Genomic DNA, 21615 nt, shown 5'->3' with positions numbered 1-21615 from the left:
CTGAATGTGATTTTTTTGGGGGTAGCAGAAGCAAGTAAATTCCATCAATATTTCAAAAGGCGAGGTGTGGTGTGCAGTATTCATAGTTGTATGCATGTTTAATTCCTTTGTATAACCAGCGCACGTGAAGACATTGACAATAACTGACTTTGACTTTGGTCTTTTTACCGTTGGGTGGCTACAGACAGTGATTCTTGGACAGCGTTAGCACACACACATGCACATTTGCGCATTCAGACAAAAATATCCATCTACAAAACACACACACACACACACACACACACACACACACACACACACACACACACACACACACACACACACACACACACACACACACACACACACACACACACACACACACACACACACACACACACACACACACACAGATTAGAAAGGTGGAAAGAGAGTGTGCCGTAATCTCCCTCCCTCTGCAACCGCTTCATTCTGCTTCAGCATTACATCACAGTCTGGTTGACCCACTTTGTCTGCCAGCCACTGCACCAGGTCTCCTATCAGATGGGTTTCAGCCAAGGTCAGCAGGCTTACGCCCACCAAGCTCAGTTCTTCCTGTATCTCGGATTCCATCTCATTCTGTTTGTCTGTTTCACTCTCAGCTTCTGTTTATTTACCCTATCAAATGGGCCCACATTTCTTCTAGAGTAATATCTGATGAAGATGCCACATAGGCACATATGCCAGCAGCTTTCTTACACAAGACATCAGGCTTATCCACACACTTATGCACATTACTATAACACTGTAGATGACGGTTGCAATTCTCATTGAGTGTACCGCGTCCTTGTTGGGTGGGGAGTGTGCCTCTGTATTTATCACTTAACCAGTCTCCAATAAGATTTAGAACCAACCCACACAAATAGAGGCCTATAGGGTTATAAAATACAGTAGTCCTATGGTCATTATGTTCCCAACAGGCGGTGTGTTGGGAATATTATGGTTCTCTTTCATTCGACTCGGTTAACCATCTCTATGGGAGGACGCTCATTGGGTGTTCAACCTGACGAAGACCCTTTTTATTCAGTCCTGATTGGGGCGAGCTGTGTTGGGTATGGGGCCACTTTGTCAACACCATCTGTTTTACGTGCGAACCTCACATTTCACTCTCTTCTACTTGACTCACTTTGCTTAACTGTTCACGAGAAGAGCTTTGGACGGCCTTTTGGACTCTAGCCTCATTTCATTTCATTTCATTTATGTAATTTATTGTTTATTTAGCAGGGACAGTGCACAATATACAATTGAGCCAGATTATAGCCACACGTCTAATTTTCATCTGTAGTCCCTGGACAGGAATTGGTGTTAAAGTGATACTGTCCCATTTTTGGAAATAATATCATATTAAACCTCCCCTTGAGTTAAATTATTGGGTTTTACCTTTCTCCTGTACTTTCAATCATTCTCTGACTATGGCAGTGCAAATTTTATCTCCAAGCTAGCAGTTAACACAGAGTCCTATGAGACCAGTTAGCCGCCGGCTGGTGTCATAGGACTCAATGAAGTGTCAAACAAGAATGATCTAACCAGTCCACTTCCTTACTCAATGCTGCATTGAGTTTGTATGCTGCTTGGTGTTTTGTTTTCGTACCCTACACTACGAGTTTTCCTACCGATCGGAGTCTTGAGTGCTCGACTAGTTCTAGCTCCCCCGTATCTCCATCGCTCATTCGATCGAGAAACTGTGGGAGATTACCACATGCACAGCACTTCTCTCCGAGAGAACTATGAGTGCTCCTAGCGTCTGAGTTGTAAATGCTCGACTAGTTCTAGCGCACTCTACACTTATGTGTTATCCACTACTGCCGGCAGCGTGTCTCTTCAGAGATCCCCTCAGGATGGTCTCATCTACAGCAAAGAAGCTCCACATCCCCACCGGTTGAGTTGGCTTCCACAATGGGTTCCAATTCCACAATGGGTGAGTTGACATCCCCAGTCCGGACACAGACTCAGGTGCCTTCACAACCTTACCGCAGGTTTCTACGCTTGGCACGTAAACACGTTTTGTCTCCAAGCACTGCACGCTTTGAGTGTCCGCATGTACCGCATAATGCGCCACAGGCGCATGGGGAGTCTCCAAGTGTTCAGCGTAATGCGCCACATGCGTACGCGGAATCTCCAAATTTACCACGCAATGCGCCACGGGCGCCGGTTCTGCCTTGCTCTCCCCTCTCGCAACGGGATTACGCAGTTCTAACTGCACTCTTGGCCAGCCCTTTGGGCGCGGGTTGCTTATCTGGGGAAATCAAGCTTTCGCCCCCACGAACACACTCCTTTCCCCGGTTGGGTGACCTCAGGCCCCAGGGAGGTTACCCCTCCGGCTTTGGGACCCCAGATTCACCACAGTGAACCGCGAACATCAAGCTCGTCATTATTACTGATTGGATAAATAAATAAACAAATGTTTTACAGTCGAGATGTTTGTTGACATCAACAATTTGAACACAAAATGACCTCTTTTAAATCACAAATATTAAGTAATTGAGTGGAATTAAGTGATAATGCCTTTTGCTGTCCTTAATCCATGTAATGTCCATAAAACTATCTTAATTGTTTCCAAGGTAATTACACAGAAACAACACCAAAACCTCAAGGATGCTTTATGGTCGTTTCAATTAAATAAGAAGAGTCAATAGTGCATTTTATGGCCCTCAATCTAAGCCTATATCATTTCCATAAAACTACCTAATTGTTTCCAAGGTAACAACAGATAAACCACAAGGATACGTCATGCATTTCAAGGCACTGATACCATTTTCTTTTAGAAAAGCTAAACAGTTCATATTTTTTATTTGGTTGTTGTTTGTTTCAATTGTTCAAGTTCAAGTTGGGGCGGGGGAGCATGAAAGAAAAACAAGAGGGCCATAAATTAACAGGGAATTACACACACAAAAACATTGAAAGGTGTAATGAGACATTGAAAGTGCATTTTGTTGAGCAGAAAACAGTTGGGTTTACATTGTGCAAAATAAGCAAGAGGTAGAAGGCCAGGTAGTAGACATCATGCAAGTGTTGCTGCTGATATTACTGCCGGTTTAGTTAGAATAATTTAATATAGCTAAAAATACACATTCAAATTATACAAATGTAATGCTCTGTGTAATGCTTGTTGCATAGGGAATTCACAATAAAGAACACTTTGAATTTGGCATACAATTTGTTGGTGTTTAAAACATCGATCTCTGTTCTTTGTTTTGTTCACAGGCTATTTACTATTATGTGCAACACTTTTACTAACTGAAGCAATGACATAGCCTCAGAAAGCTTACATAGCCTCAGAGACATAGCCTCAGAAAGCTTCAAAAGGCTCTTTTCCACATACAACTCATCTGTCCTGTGCCGTGGCGTGTCGAGCTGAGTAGAGCTGTTAAACCAGCCCGGTTTGTGTTTCCATTAAAAACCGTGTTATCCAGAGTATGGTTGGTGTTACGTTTTTGGCGCTGTCACGTAGCATTACTTTAGGCTAGTTGACTTGACGTAAGGCCCACAGATATGTCATCTATTGAAGTAGGCCATATAGTTATATATAGCTATCCAGTGTCAAACTAAAGAGTATTCCAATAGATATTATATAAAATATATGTTTTGATTCACCGGTGAGGACGAACTGACACTCGGGATGATACCTGTCAACTTTGAGCTCCCAAAATCCGGGAAAATCCCATGTTTTAAGCCAAAATCCGGGAAATTTTCCAAAGGCCAAATTTTGGCAGTCAACGGGATGACAGAGACAGATCGGCTGTTTTATGCGTTGCGTGAACTGACGGTTTCTGAGGAAAAGAGTGGGCGCACAAGCGCTACGGAGCTCGAGGTTGACAGCTCGTATTGGGAGGGAAAGTGGAAAACAGCGATCCTAGCGGTTACGTTCCAATCACCAGGGCGACCCTATTGAAACTCCCATAGACCAGTTTTAAAAAAAATCCCACAAAGATTTGACTAGGAACTATAACACCAGACACATTTTTCAGCGTACACAATAGGATGAAGTACTACCTGTGAAAATCCTAAGTCATTTTTTGCCCTTTTAAGAAAAATAGAAATTGTGCCAATCTGGTCAGAAATGGACTACAGCTCCCAGCATGCTCTGCTTTGCGCCTCATTGACAACACAGAGAAACAAATGAACCCGAATGAACGCAAGTTCTTCGCATATCTTCACATTCTTGTAATCCTGCGAGTTCCACATTGTCTTCTTATTACACATATATACACGCGATTATTTTGGTTTGGTTTTAACTTCTCTAGTAGATATGGTGGCTTCTGTGGTGACGAGTAACCACCTCTCTGGCTCATGTTTGGCTATGCTAATTTGGCTATGCTAATTACATGGAGTAAACACGTCACACATACCAGTCAGTGTAGTTCTGTACTAGCTTTTTAAAGAATATTAAAATCAGTTCAGATCAGTGAAAAACCGAACATTTTACCACCCGATTCGATAAAACGGGCCAACATGCATATTATATGACTGCCACTACTTCTACTTCGTCGTCAGGGCCGAGATGTAATTTTTCAAAGAAAAAACCCATTCATTTGTTGCAGGGGCTTGGAACGTTGCCAGCAGGGGGCGATGAGATTACTTTCCCTCCCAATTTTCAAGGAACTTCAATTCTTGGTGGTATCTGGCATACCGTCTTCTGGCAGGTAGCTTGATAAGCAAGACCCTCGTTTCTCTCTTCAAGAGGGGGTGTGGCTCGTCGGACAGGGCCTATAAACAGCCTACTGGACCGACGGTGTATTTTGATAATGTGAAAAAAATTCAAATCGGGAAGAAATCGGGAAATGAGTCAAAATTAGGGAGTTTCCCGGGAAATTAGGGATGGCTGACAGGTATGCTCGGGATTCTGGGTAGTATGCAGCGAAAGACCCGCTCAGCTTGGGTCAGACAGCCAAAAAAGTGAGGGCTTGTTTTCGAGCTGTGTCGTGCCGTACCTGCGTAATGGAAAAGCAACAAATGGCGGCCGTCTCCAGTTGTACTGGGTAGAAAACGCACAGTGAAGGGCCTAAAAATGATACAACTAAACTACATTGCTACATCGCGCCTCCTCTCTTCGCTTCTGAGAACCTCAGCAGAGACACCGTGTGCCACCCTACTAATAGGCCTGGTCCCTACTCAGGGAACTGATGTTACAATAGTAACCCAGATGTTCCCTATTGCAGAAACGACGACCTACAGTATTACTAGTGGGACCATCTCCAACCACGGACATGGTGTGTCTATGCAGAGCATACCATCCGGCCACACTACAGTAAGGGCCCTGTGATCTTCTCAGAGCAAGGGGCCACACACACAGTCACAAATACCTAAACTGAAGCCCAACTATATGTGGGGAGCCATTGGTGTCTGTGTCATAACAAGGGTCAAGAGGTCAAGCCTCTCTACTGCCAGCGACTAGCACAGCCTGAGAGACAGCGAGCTCTGTCACATCCAGCATGTAAAAAGGAAACAAAGGTGTGGGTAGAACTCCACCCTGCCGCCCAACATATCTCACTCATAGATAAGCCTCTGTGGAGAGCACAAGACAATGACATACCTCTCGTAGAGTGGGTGCGCAGCCTTACCAGGGGCTCTAAGTGGAGGCTTGTGTAGAACAACTACCACTGCGTGAGACAAGCATCTGAGAGTTTCAACCTTTTCCTGTAGCTGCCAGGCCGCCAGCTTCTACATAGCAGGCTGTGGGTACGTGATTGCCCCTGGCCTTGTGTTAGAGCATCCCAGCGTGTTGGGATCATCTACAGCAGGTGTCACCAACGTTGTGCCCGCGGGCACCAGGTAGCCCTCCAAGAGCTTCTGAGGTGCCCACCAAGGATGTTAATAAACAATGACGACAACCAGATTTTAGTCACAATTAATGCTTTTCTTGATTTAATTATGGGATTATTTATTCTTCATAACCTATAAGCAAATAATTCAATAATAGTGTGATTTGAGAATGATGCCAAGACATCAGTAGATGATTTTGAACAAAAGTAGCCCTCGGGTAGCACTTGGTAGCCCTCAGACCCAGAAAGGTTGGGGACCCCTGATCTACAGGGTGCACTCCGCAAGACTGCATAGGTCTGGAAACCATGGTTGGTTGGGCCAGACTGTTGGCCCACAGGATGAAGGTCACATGAACCTCCCACTCTGATCAGGGTCTGAGGTCTCAGTGAGGTCTCAGTGTGATCTGGGTAAGGCGTACAGGAGACCCCTGGGCCAGGGTTGTGCCAGCACACCCACCCACACAATCATACACTATTGTCCATCCATACGTTTACAAGATGCACAGTTAGGCTACGTTTTGGGCCAGGGGTTAAAAACAAGACAATGCACAATTGCTCCGAGGTAAGCATACATACACCTTTATTTTTCTTCATCTAACTCCAAATGGGCAGTGGTGTAGTCTACGTAGAACGTAGATTTCTAAATTTGAGGGATTTCAGTATACCCACTTAAAATGGATTGATCCATTGTTTTGAATAGCACAAATATATACAGTATACCCACTTCAAAAAAATCTCAAATATACAGTATACCCACCATAAAAAGTAGACTACACCACTGCAAATGGGTATTGTGTTGTTTTTTTGTTGGCGATGGGGGATGGCCTACTCTGAAAACACTCAAATGGATTAAATCCATTCCTGCCATCTGTCCACTTGAGGTTTAGGCTTCAGACAGGTGATAAAACAGGGCCCCTATCGAACTTCAGGTGGTGTCAGATGTCAAGGTGCCTTAGGCACACGTTTTACTGTCTCGCTGAAATCACAAGGGTTTGACGGCAGTCCTTCAAATTCTATTCTCCTTAGTTATCGTTTTTGAGTTCGGATTGGATGGCGACCATTTCAGGGTGGGGTTTTGTGAACACTCAATTCCATCCCCAGAAAGGTAGCAGACTGAGCAAGGGTGAAAACGCTCTTTGCTTTTGTGATGTGATTCTATCATGATGCATTGCGATGTAGGCTTTTATTGCGATGCATTGCGATATTTACTTCAGTAAATGTGTAAAAATACAGCTTATTTGTCAGTTGCTGTGTAGCATTCATAAATCAATTCATTTTTATTAATTTTATTAAATTAATTTTAGAATCTGGTAGAGGTCTTCCGTCACAACAAAAATATTACCTACTCTCTACTGAACAAAATGAATCAGTGGCAAATAGAATATTGTGAAAATAAGTATCTCGACACCTTGTCATGAAACGATGCAGTATATTGTGAAAAATAAGTATTGCAATGCATTGCCATGTTGATATTTTGCACACCACTAGTGTGCATGTGCTTCCTATATGTGCCCTCTGAAACGGAGAGGGGGACAGACAAAATTTAGCACGTAGCCTTTCATCACTGTTCTGAGAACCCAAGGGCTGACTGCATTTGCACGCTATGCCACCTTGTGGTTGCCCAGCGTTGGGGAAGTTTGACATGTTTCGATTGCCTTTATTGCCACATGAGGGAGATTGGGTAATTTGGGGTCTTTTAATAGGGTGTCTGTAGGCAGAGGAGTGAATAATTGTGGTTTTTTTTTGGTATTTGACGAGTAATCAGAATCCAGAGGCTGCTTTATTAAAGGATAACTTCAGCCATTTTCAATATGCTGTTGTATTGGTCACGCTACCCTTGACTTGTCAGTCTTTATACAGTATATATATATACAGTCCCAGGAAAAAGTTTGTACACCCTTTGAAATTTCTTACATTTTTGTCAAAATTGATCATAAAACATGGTCGGATCTTCCCGGAAATCTCAAGAAGGAACAATCAGAGTCTGCTTTAATTAATTCCACCCAAACATTTACATGTTATCATATTTTTATTGGTCATAAGGCCATAATATTCACAGGAGAGCAGGGCATAAGTAAGTACACCCTTGCATTAAGTAGGTTTTAACCCTCAGTTAGTTGCAATATCATCAACCAGACTTGTCCTGTAGTTGCAGATCAGATTAACAAAACAATCTGTTTGTATCTTGTCTCCCTCTTCTTTAGAGAACTGCCTCTCGTCAGCAAGGTTTGTGGGATGTCTGGAGTGCATAGCTTTCTTGACTTCATGTCATTTAATCTCAATTGTTTTTTGTCAGGGCTTTGACTGGGCTATTTCAGAATGTGTATTTCATTATTATGAAGCCATTCTAAAGTCGATTTGCATCTAAAGTATGGGTTGTTGTCACATTTCAGGACCCATACTCTTGTGTGCTTCAACTGTGTGACAGACTTCCTCACGTTTTTTCTGTAAAATATCACAATAAACTTGAGTTCATTGCTCCACTGATGATAGCAAACTTTCAAGGGCCTGAGGCAGCAAGGTAGCCGCATATAATGATGCTCCTGCCACCATACTCAGAAGAGGAGATGTAACCAAGAATAGCTAAAAATGGGATTCATTCTGCCAATCTAAAATTAATGGGGTTTCTGTCCAAAAAAATATTGCTGCACCTTTGAGGTTTGCGAAAAAGCATTTATATGCTTCATAGAATTACTGCAAAATATTCTGTAGACCAACGTTGAAACCAAAGTTGAATTGTTCAGTGGAACACACAATGTCATGTTTGGAGGAGAACTGGAGAACCACACCTTCACCAAAACATCATCTCCGCCTTTGAGTATGGTGGCGGGAGCATCATTATATGCGGCTACCTTGCTGCCTCAGGCCCTTTTGAGTTTGCTATTATCAGTGGAACAATGAACTCAGAAGTTTATCGAGGTATTTTACAGAAAAAAAGTGAGGTAGTCTGTCACACAGTTGAAGCACACAAGAGGATGGGTGCTGAAATGTGACAACAACCCATACTTTAGAAGCAAATCGACTACATAATAATGAAATACACATTCTGGAATAGCCCAGTCAAAGCCCTGACAAAAAACAATTGAGATTATATGGCATGAAGTCAAGAAAGCTATGCACTCCAGACATCCCACAAACCTTGCTGACGAGAGGCAGTTTTCTAAAGAAGAGGGAGACCAGATACATCCAGATTGTTTTGTTAATCTGATCTGCAACTACTGGAAACATCTGGTTGAGGTTATTGCGACTAACTTAGGGTTAAAACCTATTGAATGCAAGGGTGTACTTACTTATGCCTTGCTGTCCGTGAATGTTTACATCTTATGGCCAATGAAAGTATGAAAACTTGTAAATGTTTGGGTTGAATTAATTAAAGCAGACTCTGGTTGTTCCTTCTTGCGATTTCCGGGAAGATCAGACCATGTTTTATGACCAATTTTGACAGAAAGGTAAGAAATTTCAAAGGGTGTACAAACTTTTTCCTGGGACTGTATATATATAAAGACTATATATATATTACTGGCTTTTATGCCTTTATTTGACAGGACAGTTGAAGATGGTGACAGGAAGCGAATGAGTCAGAGAGACAGGGGAGGATCGGACCCCAGCCGGACTCAAACCGGATCTCGGAAAAGGCTAAAGAGTGTGAGCATTACAACTGTATGTCGAAATTGGCAGAAGTTATCCTTTAAACACTGTGTGCAGAAGGGGGGCTGGCATGTCCAAACTCCTGAGAGTCATTGGTTAAAACATTTGGGGTGGTAAGTAATATCTGTAAGAGCTAGGGCCTTTGCATTTAGGCACTTGGGTAGACATTGTATGGGAGGTCTAGTGGGCATGTTTAAGCACAGACATGAGCAAGCATGGCGTGTTAAAGTGCACAGTGTACAAGACTTGGTGCACAGTATACAAGTGCTAGGGCGTGCAAATGGGTCCGCCTTGTGAGATCATGAGTGTGGTTCTTCGGTCACAGAGTAGTGGAGAATGGTAGCCAGCCTCCTCCATCCCCTTCCACTTTCCGTACGTCCTATAGGGCTGTGTCACTGGAGCACCCTGCTGGTGAGGGGGGCTGTAAGCGGTTGAGAGAGAGGTCTGCAAGCCTCCATAGCTCCATCATGATCAGGACAGGTTCACCCCCTCCCCCACCTTAGCTCCACTAACAGCTGTGCTACTGTAGGCAGTGTGTGATGATAGCCTGGGTGTTGATTGCACACAGTTTTCAAAACGGACAGGAGAGGCTGTTTTGTGTGATATGTGTGATTTTGTGTAATAGATAACTTTTTTGTGTGTACTGTATAGTTGCAAAATTGTAGCGTGTACTCAGGTAGTTATATTATTTTTTGTTCAGATAATTTGATCAATATTTCTTCAGAAGAGGGTGATGGTTGTCTTGGCATCTGGCTTTGCTGGCAAAGCTGTGGAGACTGTGTGCAGCGAAACACTAAGCATATTAATTTGTAATCTACTTGACACAATTTTTGTCTCACACCCCATTATTTAGTGATACAGCCAGATTGCATTAATAGACTCATCTCAAGTCAGCTGGTAACCAACACCCAGTGTTCCCTGTTGAATAAGAATGCAAAATGCATAAGAGAGGACACATTATTTAATACTAGAATCCAAATGTACCTCCAGTTCTTTAGTTAGCAGCAAGATGACCAGCTGTGTGCAGACTTACAAATTGTTCTTTGATGAGAGTGTGGGTGAGGGTGACATGTTGTCCTCATGATATTATTTGCTTACTAACCTTTGTGTGATAAATGTATGCGAGGTGAGTTCAGAAGGACATAGTATGCGTGCGCACTGCACAGCAAAACCAGCAATGCACCATCACAACCGCAGCCTGACACTAACCGGGCCACCACTGTAGATAGATAGATTATTTATTTGTCCTTTCGGAAAATTGTTATGTGCATCTGATACAATTACAAAGACATTACAATAAACAAGAACACAATAGACAAACACAACACCCCCCCCCCTCCTGTATTTTCTCCTGTTTTAATTCTGATGTTGATTTGTGAATGTAAAATCTTCTGTGGACAAGGGGGCATCGGGGTTAGGGACTGCAAGCCGAGACACTGACAAGTCTGAAAGTCTACAAATAGCAAGAGTGATTATTAAGGCATTACTGTTGCAATTCAAACAAGTCAAAAAAGGAACCATAGGCAGTAACCGTCCTGATCTCTTTTCATGGACCATGCCCACTTTTGCAAAAAACAATGTCATAACATGATAAACTCTCTTGTTAATACATCTCTCCACTCGCAAACTTCTCAGTGCTACAGTGTACAGTAAATGTTAGGCCTTTTGTCATGCTTGCTGTGATGGTGAAACATTTTGTGAGTCAATTTAGTCTGCCCAAGTCTCCTATTTCCCCAGGACTTGGAAACAGTTACAAATTTGAGCATTTTCAATTGGTCAATGGGGTGTGTTGAAGGCAATTACACACTTATTCTGGCATGGGCCTTGCTTGTCAAAGGAAGGAGTGGTCTGACTGATTGTAGTTTACCCATCGCTGTACAGAGGCGTGTGTGTGTGTGTGTGTGTGTGTGTGTGTGTGTGTGTGTGTGTGTGTGTGTGTGTGTGTGTGTGTGTGTGTGTGTGTGTGTGTGTGTGTGTGTGTGTGTGTGTGTGTGTGTGTGTGTGTTTGTGTGTGATGTGTGCCTGCTTGTATGTGCTAGTATATATTTGTCTTTGTGTATGTGTGCACGTGTGTGCTTACTCTGGCTGTTTTCTATTATATAAAAAGGTGTTCCTAGAGGTAACAAACATAAACACATTTCTATAGTCCATAATAACCCAACATTTCTCAGTACACACTTCAGGTAATTACATAATTATTTGAAAATGCACATTGTTTGTAATGCATTTTTGTAAATACATCACACTGTAATGATGCCGTACCTCCGTGATTAGCTGTCCTGACACAACATTCAGTGGGGATTTCTCCAACTCATTATCCTGAAACAGGATGCTCATCTGATATGCTTTGTGGTGCTGCAAGCCAAATTAATTCATTAAGTGTGAAATTGTTTATGATGAGATGCTGGCAGCATCCATCATTAGAAGCAACACATGCTCCTCAAAAGAGACGTGTTGTCCAAGCTAACAGCATAATGAGTATCTAACTGCGAGTACAAACCGTGCCTTCCTTTATGAAGCATTTCAGTTCTGGAGGTTTTAGAATTGGTCACAAAGTTCAGAGATGTTTAGTGATAGCAATGCATACAGCACAAATAGAACATAGGGTGGGCTATATGACAAAAAAAATCTCACAATGTAAATGGATAACAATATACTATATCATGACATAACTTTTAGAAAATAAATATGACAAAATTAAGCTCCAATCATATATTATCTTGCATGCCCTCATGCCCTTTCCCTTTACACAATTCCAACTAATTAGTAATTCCAACGTAAGTAATAAAACAATGACTACAGTATGCCATTGCTAGCAATTGACCTTCCCAGAGCCACACCCTAATCATCAACTGACCAATCAATGTAACTATGCTAAGTCAGTCATAGCAAAATAACCTCTCCATATGCATAACCGGCGTAATGTCACGGAATGTGGTTTTCGAGCACCACGTCTCAAAGTGGGGGACAACATAAATCTGAACTGACCGTACGTCCTTGTAAACTTGGGTCAAAATATGTTATTCATACAGAATTCCTACTTGTTGACAGTGACAGAAATTGTATCAGTTCAGTTGGACCACTCGACACAGGTTCAGCAGCTTGACAGCTATGAAAGATACATACAAAACAAAAGCTTCATTTGACTGATGAATGGATGAATGAGATCTCTAAGTCTGAAAGCAAATATCCAAGTTTGGAGGCTTGGGAGTGAGATTCTCCGAAGCCCATGGTGAAAAGTACAGGGTGTGGATTCAAACAATGTGAGTAACCTTGCTGGCATGTAAATGTCAGGGAATTTAATTGAAGGGACGATATGCCAACAGAGGCAGGGGCGGATTAAGAAATGATTGGCCCCTCAACACCCCAGGCCAGGTTGGGTCGTGGCCGCGAGTCCAAGTTGGCCTGCCCCCCTGGGACCCCTGGCCCCCTGGGCCTGGGCCCTGTAGCCCGTGCATTAATCCACCCCTGAACAGAGGGGGACAAAGGGGTCAGTTGTCCCAGGCCCAGAGAGAGAGGGAGCCCAAAATTGGGTTTTCATTACATTATACTGTACATACAGTATATTACGAAAGTGAATACACCCCTCACAGTTTTGCAGATTTTTTAGTATATCTTTTCATAGGAAAGCATTAGGCCTACAGAAATTTCACTTTGACACAATGATTGATTAGTGACCTTTTAACAATATATTTAACGGCTTACATTTCTTGTTCGCTCAGAAAAAAAACAAAATACAGCCATTAATCTTTGAACATGTACTCACAAAAGTGAGTACACCCCAGATTAAAATCCGGTAGAGAAGGGGCTATGTTGGCTCCAATCGGTCTCGAAATGAAACGAAATGAAAAGGGATGACAAGGGAGGTCATCAGTGTGCATTTCAACCTTTCTTTGCATTGAACTTTTACATTTTGAGTCTGCATCTGGCTTAAATAGATTGGTGTGAGATTTGAATGCAATCCTATGGAGAATATCATGATCTGCTTCAGTAGTCACAGTGCATGTTGACATCTATGTTTCTTTTAGGTGTATTTCAGATTGCCAATGTTGACAGCATTCATGCATCCCCAAACCATGTCAGTCCCACTACCATGCTTGGCTTATGAGAGGATACACCTTTTTTGTAAAACTCACTTGTTTACCACCACACATGAGTGATTCTCTAATTCGCCTACACTTTTAAGTCCGTGGATTTTATTTGGCAATTCCACTAACTATTAACTGCATCCAATGATGTTTTGGACATTAGAAAACATTTATCTTTCATATAATACAGAAAGTGTAGACATAGCATTATTTCCCTCAGCAAGAATGAATATTTAATACTGGTTTTGGGCGTTTTCATGCCGTCCTGTTTTCCAAATGTCAGATTCAGTCTTCATATTAGCATGTAAAGAAACTTGTTTTGCCCAAGACGATTGCAAATGTTGATTCACAGTAATCATCACAATATGACAAAACTGTCAGAAAGACCACTGTCCTTTCCATTATACATGAAATTTGCCATTTTGTGTTTGTCCACGAAAACTGTGTTAACGGTGTCACGGTCTGAAACCTCCTCCATAAATCAGTAATGGTTTGGTCTTAGGCCATACGAATAACATCACGTGATGTCATAACCTCTTTGGCAGGATACGGGAAGACTTTTTGGTAAATATTGAGCTCCATCCTTCCATAATTTAATCCATTCTTTTTCATGTTCTCATAGCGGGAAAATTGCCTGTCAACGGTGTTATCAACATATTCATAAGAATCTGAATTAGAAATCACATGTAGAAAAACACAGATAAAGCAGACAGATACATGAATTGATTAAGGTGTTGTGGTGGAACTTCTGAGGTCCTCAGTTAGAACAACACCATAAAAATGGCTGAAATGTCAACGGTGTTACCGTCAATGGTGTTACAATTAAGTATGACAGTCAGGGTTGCCAGATGAGGCTGATGATTTCCAGCCCAAAAAGTGATCAAAATCCGCCCTAAAAACCCGCCCAATTCTATTGATTTATATGGCAGTGGGAAGGTTTTTCTGATAGATGCCATTTTTACCCGCACCCGGCCATCCTAAGCAGCCCAATTGGGCGGGAACCAGCCCAATCTGGCAACACTGATGACAGTTGAGGAGGAGTATGTTTTTGCCAATTTATATCCATATTGACAGACAAACAAACTAAATAATTTGTGTTCTAGGGAGATGGGTTTGTCTGCTCTGTTTTTTCTCCTAAAAAAGTGCCGACTTGTTCCCCTGCACTGTTGACCGTAACACCGTTGAGTAACACCGTTGACTGTTTTGAAAGTGTTTTTGCGCTATTGATCCCTTATGTGTTGGAAAAATCCTATGAACATACACTAGGGATTATCTCTGGAGAAGGAAGTCTTGTGTAAGGAGGGTGACTATATTCAAATCAGACGTTACAGGGATTTATGATGAAAAATGTGTCAGTCTGTATCACAGTGACTCATAAAATCCTACTTATGAAGCTCAACAATCACTTTTTCTATATCAGTTGCACAGATTAAAGACAACATTACTGCTAAGGGACATAAGCACTTTCAAACATATATTGTTTCAACTCTGTAGTATTTTTATATATGTTTGAAATGACATAGTATTTGTCCATAACACTGTTGACAAAATAATTAAGCAAATGTTCGCTTTCATTAGAGTATTTATCAAATGATTTAAGATTAAGCTTGGCAATTTGTTTGTTTGGAAACTTAAATATATACACTATGTAAACACCTAGGTCATTTAGTTGAAAAAAAATACTGATAATTGACATTTTGCTTTTGCCAAAAGCGTAGGGGAATAGTAGAATCGCTCACATGCTTGACACCATCTAAAGCAAATTTGTCGTTCAGTAATGAATCACTGATGAAATCTGAAGAAGTAACAAACAGAAAGACAAAGACCAAAAAGGGGGAAACAAAAACAAAACAAACAAATCAGCAATAAACTTTGAAATTATATATAAGAATGGTGATTAGAACTAAATAAACAGCCAAATAAAAGGCATTTCAGGGGCCTTGCCGTGGCCAACCGGTAGGGCACTCACCTGCCATGCGGCTGACCCGGGCCGGGTTCAATTCCTGGCCCAGGTCCTTTGCCGACCCCTCCCCATCTCTCCTCCCAATTTGCTTCCTTTTCACCTCTCACACTGTCCTATCAAATAATTTAAAAAAGACAAAAAAAATCTTCAAAAGGCATTTAAGGGAGAAGCCTAATGCCTTTTTTCTACTTTCATGTAAAATTAAGGATTTCTCCATTAAAAATTGTTTACAGCCAACTTCTCCTGTTGGTGAGCACAATCAACAAGGCCTGCCTGAGATCTGACATCAGATATTCAATTCTGAAACCATTTTCAAATTCTAAACATTAAACAACTTATAATGTTAGCAGACTGTGCCATGTTTTATTTTTCCTATTTCCACTTATTTCCGGTGGGGGAAGTAATCAACCAGTACTCTCCCCCATCCTCCTCCATGACTGAGCATGGTACCGTCCTGCCACACTGCTCCCTAGGGGCGCCATTGAGGGTTACCCCCTTGCACGGGTGAGGCTTAAATGCAATTTCGTTGTGTGCAGTCATTGTGCAGTGTTCACTTGTGTGCTGTGGAGTGCTGTGTCACAATGACAATGGGAGTTGGAGTTTCCCAATGGGCTTTTACTTTTCACTTTCACTTAAAAATATAAATAGCTTCTACCTTGGTGTGTGTGTGTGTGTGTGTGTGTGTGTGTGTGTGTGTGTGTGTGTGTGTGTGTGTGTGTGAGAGAGAGAGAGAGAGAGAGAGAGAGAGAGAGAGAGAGAGAGAGAGAGAGAGAGAGAGAGAGAGAGAGAGAGAGAGAGAGAGAGAGAGAAAAGAGAGAGAGAAGAGAGAGAGAAAAAAAAATAGTCAACGCAGTTTTTGAAATATAACGCCATCTGGTGGATTAATGTTTGTCCTTCTATGACATTATTTAAAACCGGCTGCAATGTCAGTGTATTCAGACATCGCTGTAGGCAACATAACCTATACAAACAGAGAGAAACAGCGTGCATGGAGGGGAAAACAAGAGAGGGTGTAGTAGCTTACATGACGAAGGACCCCTGGTCACAATTCTTCCACTGTGTAAAGAAAAAAACTGATGTGCTAAAATGATTTGTCAGTTTACATTTGGATGTAGGTGATTGCCGTGTTTGGGCACATGCTTTTAAATAGCAGTGGAAATTGCTCTGGTATGCCTACCTCCTTAGCCCAAATCTATCTAAGCAAGGAAGCTAATGAAACCAGAAGCATTCCTGACTTTTTCAGTAGGGTAAGCTTCGGAGTTATGCTATGTCTATTATTGGAAAGCCCTAATTTCAGTTAATGCATCCTTTATCTCAATGACTTATGGCGATGGTGTGTACCCAAAAATACTAAACTTTATCCTACTCATGAGACAAGGACATCATATTTTATACTACAGTAGTTTATGAAGATATAAGCAGGATAGCACTGTCCTATATGTTTGGATTTACACCTGCGTAATTAAAATGCCGTGCCCTACTTTTCACGGTCGTAACAACGTACCTGAGCGCGCAGCCAACGAACGAGCGCATTCCCCCCTCCCGTGTCCCTATTGCACTCGTTGCAGTAGGAGGGTTCATGAGCAGTAGGCTATGACGTTGCTCTGCAAGTCAGTCCAACTGCTTAGCTGTTTTGATCAGTCTACTGTTAGAAAGCAAGAAAAATGGGAAATCTCTCATGGTGCTTCTGATCAGTAAATAGCTCGTAATGCAATGCGCGCTGTCGTTAACGGTTGAAATGTCAAAAGCGTTGCGTTATTAAGGATTGCGAGTGAAATTGGCAGCTGCGAGTACTTCTGCGCTCAGCTGTCAGACTGAAACTACTGGATGCACGTCAAGAGTAAATAACAGTCCCAACATTGTGGGTAGAGTGAGGAAGAAATACTTATTGTGTAGTTGTCCAGTGCATTTCTAAACCTTTGCGGGAATCTTGCTATACAGCAGTCTACAACAGTCACCAAAGAAAACTGGATGTCGTAGTACAGGTAAGGACTTCTGTGTACAGCTTCAGGGAACATTGTCGTCTTTCAATTCTAGGCTAAATGTTATTAACTGCGACACCAGTCAAGGCTACTCTCTTACATACATATTTCGGTACTATTATATTGACAGCTGCTCAGCTTTTGGACTTCAACTTGAAAACCTGTTTAACCAACGCCAAGATGTAAATCCGAACACATCACTAACAGCAAGACCGCAAAACAGTATGCGTAATAGTAGCTTCGTGGTGATAGCCTATCAATAGTTTTCATTAAAATACTGTGCAGACACAAATGAGTCTGATAGTTTATCTAGCCTAATTAAAATGCCACTGGGACGTTGAAGAATTGGTGGCAATAGCAGACATAGCCTGCCCTATTTATTTAGTCAACACATCTGCGTAAAAAGACGGCATGTTGATATCCTTAGATTTTATTATTTTAAACGCATTACAGTATCAACTTGAAGCTATAAATGCTTCTGTAATATCGAGGCACCTTCGCTGTGAAGTGCGAGCCCTACCTGACTTACGCACTGATTAACTTTTTTGTTTTCATGTCCAATCGGTCGTTTTGTCAATAACACTCATAGGTCTATATGCCAATAAAAGGCCACTTTAGGTTATGTCAAACCCGTTTGCAGTTCAGTGCTGTCGCGTAGCTATAACTAGGTTGACTTCAAAGGATGAAAAAGTTGTCTTGACATGTCAGTAATTCTGGAATCATCAATTAGGCCTAGTTGTTGGCATATTGGCATAAAGACTGTTTTAAAATAAATGTCCACGTGTATGTTTCAAGACTTTAGTGTGTGTTTTCCTGAACATTTCTGGATATTCTAAATTTCAAGTGTCGCAGGATTGTTGTGGCTGCAAAGCTAATAAATGTTGGAGTGACAAAAGAGTCGAACCAATCCGCGACTGACATGATGAAAGTTCTAGCGACACCGAGTCTACTCTTGTCCAATGGTCGCTTGCCTGGGGTCGGGATCACAGAGAACGGAGGACGTCATGTGTTTTAAAGCCATAGGCCTACGTACTGTCGTTTTCAATACCTATAATCTGATAACTCAAAAATCTATCTTGTCAGTTCAAAATTAGAAAAGCTTTGTTACAGACGTGAAAGACGAACTTCAATCTCGCATTCTGTGTGCATGTAGTCTGAATTTACTGAGACGCCTTGTGGTGACCTTAACTGTCCAAGTTTGCCAGCTAAGTTTTATGGTTACTCAGCGTAAAGTAAAGACAGACTACACTGGAGAGAAGGCTTGTGGCATCCGGATCATCATGTGTCAGACGGATCAGGTCTCAGCTCGCAGCCCCTCCTTCCTCAGCAGTCGTGCTTGCTCGTGTCTCTTCGTATTTCTCATCGACACACTCCCGCCGTAAACAAGACTTCAAAGACCTATACACGCGCCTACACTTCTGCAGAGAGAGAGATAGGGAAATAGAGAGCACAACTTGGAACGATTTAATCCCTACGCTATATAATTAGAATTTGTTCAAGAGTTGTTACTATTTCCCAACTATAATAGCATTTTGCTTTCTCTATTAGTTATTGTATAAGATGACATTTCATTTCAGGGAATAGGCATTAAGCTTTTTGCGACGAATAGCTCTAAATGATTCTCAATCACAGTTCCTAAGTGACATTTAACACACACCTCAGTCTGCATAATGGTACTTGTCTTTTCCAGAACATATATAATTTTTGGTAATATAACAAATCGTAATTTAAGGTGTTTCCCTGTTTCCAACTGACCTCTTTCATCTTCCCCAGAGGCCTGCTGGGTGCATCAATGATCCATTCATGGAGACCAAAAGATACCAAAGTTTCTTCGAAGGAAGCAACCCAGAGAACAGATGGGCTCAGGTGCCGAGTACCATGGAGCGTTGCTGCAGTGCAGAGGGGGGCTGTCTGAGCAGCAGCAGTGACGTCCTCATGGACATTGTGAACGTCAACTGCTCTGCTTCCTCCAATGCTGCCACTGCCTCTGCTGCTGCCTGCAAGGAGAACAGCATAAAGCGAGCAGAGCCAGACCGGCAGCCTATGCCCTGCGTCTCCCAGAATCAGAACCAGAATCAAACTTTTTCTTTCCCCGCTTTTGGCAATAGCAGCAGCAACGCCCTCCAGGGCCTCAAGTCAGACAATGACTCGAAAGAGCTCTCCAAGACTGTGGCTGAGTCTATGGGCCTTTACATGAACACCGCCAGAGAGTCCGACTTTGGGTTCAGTGCTCAGCAGGGTGCCCAGGGTGGCCAGTGCAGCCCTGGGAAACTGTACCCATCCTCTGGGCGAGAAGTGCTCGAGGACACACAGGCCAGCTCCTCTGGGAGCCCAAAAGTGAAAGGTCCCCCTCCAGCAGCATTTGCAGCAGGGTCTCACATCGCTACGTCTACTCAAGTGGAAGCAAGCACAGGGGTGTCCTCAGCCCTAGCAAATGCTCTCTCCTCCAGCTCCCTTGTCCCATCCTCTACAATGTCCAGTCCAACAGAAAACAGCATGGTGACCTCCACCACCAGCCCGACCTACTTTGGCGCTGGCTGCTCATCCACTGGGAGTCCGGTCAACTCCACTGCTATGACTAGTGTTCCAAGCTTGGGTGCCCACGTCCATCGCAGGAGCTCAACCACCTGTAGCCCTGTTGAGACAGGCACAGTTGGATCACCCCTGGGAAGCCCTTTGAATGTGATGAGATCGCCCCTGTCAAGCCCCCAGAGCATGGGGAGCGTTCGCTCGCCACCTTCTTGCAGTGCCAATATGAGGTCATCTGTCTCCAGCCCCACAGGAAGCTCTTGCACTGTGAGACCGAGCATGTCAAGTCCACCTACAGGGGTGACCATGTCTTTGGCAAGCCCCAGAAATGCCCCCTCGTCTGCGTTCCCGGTCTCGAGCCCATCTAGTGGTCTCGGCTTGGTGCAGAGTGACACTCATAGTCCAGAAGGACAAGAAACCAGTCATTTTAAAGTCTTTGAATTCCCTAAAGTGGAGCGTATAGACGGTGAGATGTACAGCGTAGGCTTGGACCAGATGGGAATGGTGAAGTACATCAAAAATGAACCTGATCCAGACTTCAGTCCGTGTCTTGCCACTGGTGGGAATAAAAGTGGCAGCGTTTCATCTCCCCCGTTTGTGGCGCACATCAAGAGTGAGCCCAACAAGGATGACGTCTGCTTAAATCAACATTATGGAGAGTCGCATCAGCACCCCCTGAGCCTCTTTCCCACCTCAGAGACCACGTACTTATCCTTGAGGGATAATATTGATGAGTATAGCCTCTCTGGCATTTTGGGACCACCCATCTCCTCTCTAAATGGCAACTATGAGCCGAGTGTGTTCCCCAACCACAGCAGTCTGGTGAAGGGTATCAAGCAGGAAGCCAGCAATGGCAGCTACTACCCTGAGAGCAGTAGCAATGGGCCCACGTCAGCCATTGTTGGTGTTAACTCAGGAGGACACTCCTTTCACTACCAGATCGGAGCACAAGGAAAAATGTCGTTTGCACGGCATGACATTCGGGACCAGACAAACCCACTAATGAATCTGATCTCCCCGGTCACAGCTTTGATGGAATCATGGAAATCACGGCCGGGAATGCCACAGGGGGGATTTTCTGCAAGAGGGGAGGGTTATCCAGGCCAAAGCTGCATACCTGACGTGTCCAGGTAAAAATTACACTACATGAAACAAAAGTGTGATGCATGTTAAGAGTGTACAGTAGTATACCATTTGTCGGGGAATAGTTTAAGACACTGGTGCATTGGGCATGTACAGCATGACATCGTTCATGGGGATTAGGCTGCGTGAGAAGAAGGTTACCAGTAGAGCTTACAAATATAGGTGTAGGAGGAGGATGATTTCCACAAAGACACTGCCTCAACACTGTTCAGTGGATACGTTGCAGTTTTTTAACAACGGCTTTGTAATATACAGCATATGAATTTTGCAGTGGGGTTGTTTTGACAGGAGTAACACAATAATAGGCTTCAAGTATTTTCTATGCCTTAGCCTTTTTTGCAATGTGTACTCCTTCACTAATCTAAGTGACAATGTGACATTGATATATAATCAGATTTGTATGTGTTCTAAAAGAACATATATGTTTGCATCTGCATAGGCATGTGTTTAAAAAGAACAGTAAATATAATATAGCAACAAAA

The 21615-nt window shown here is 42.8% G+C and overlaps 1 protein-coding gene across 1 annotated transcript in view; it reads left to right on the top strand.

The window, feature by feature from the left end:
* Positions 1–17054: 17054 nt before the first annotated feature.
* nr3c2 (nuclear receptor subfamily 3, group C, member 2) overlaps positions 17055–21615 on the top strand; it is a 78820-nt gene continuing 74259 nt past the window's right edge. Inside the window, exons 1-2 of the mRNA XM_063218223.1 lie at positions 17055–17464; positions 19235–21120. Of these exons, the coding sequence (XP_063074293.1) occupies positions 19265–21120 (1856 nt within the window). The 5' untranslated portion in view covers positions 17055–17464; positions 19235–19264. The remainder of the gene's footprint in view (positions 17465–19234; positions 21121–21615) is intronic.

Source organism: Engraulis encrasicolus, chromosome 16 (genome assembly GCF_034702125.1).
Source record: "Engraulis encrasicolus isolate BLACKSEA-1 chromosome 16, IST_EnEncr_1.0, whole genome shotgun sequence".
Lineage (NCBI taxonomy): Eukaryota > Metazoa > Chordata > Actinopteri > Clupeiformes > Engraulidae > Engraulis > Engraulis encrasicolus.
The sequence above is the reverse complement of the archived record's forward strand: the minus strand, read 5'-3'. Positions and strand labels throughout refer to the sequence as shown.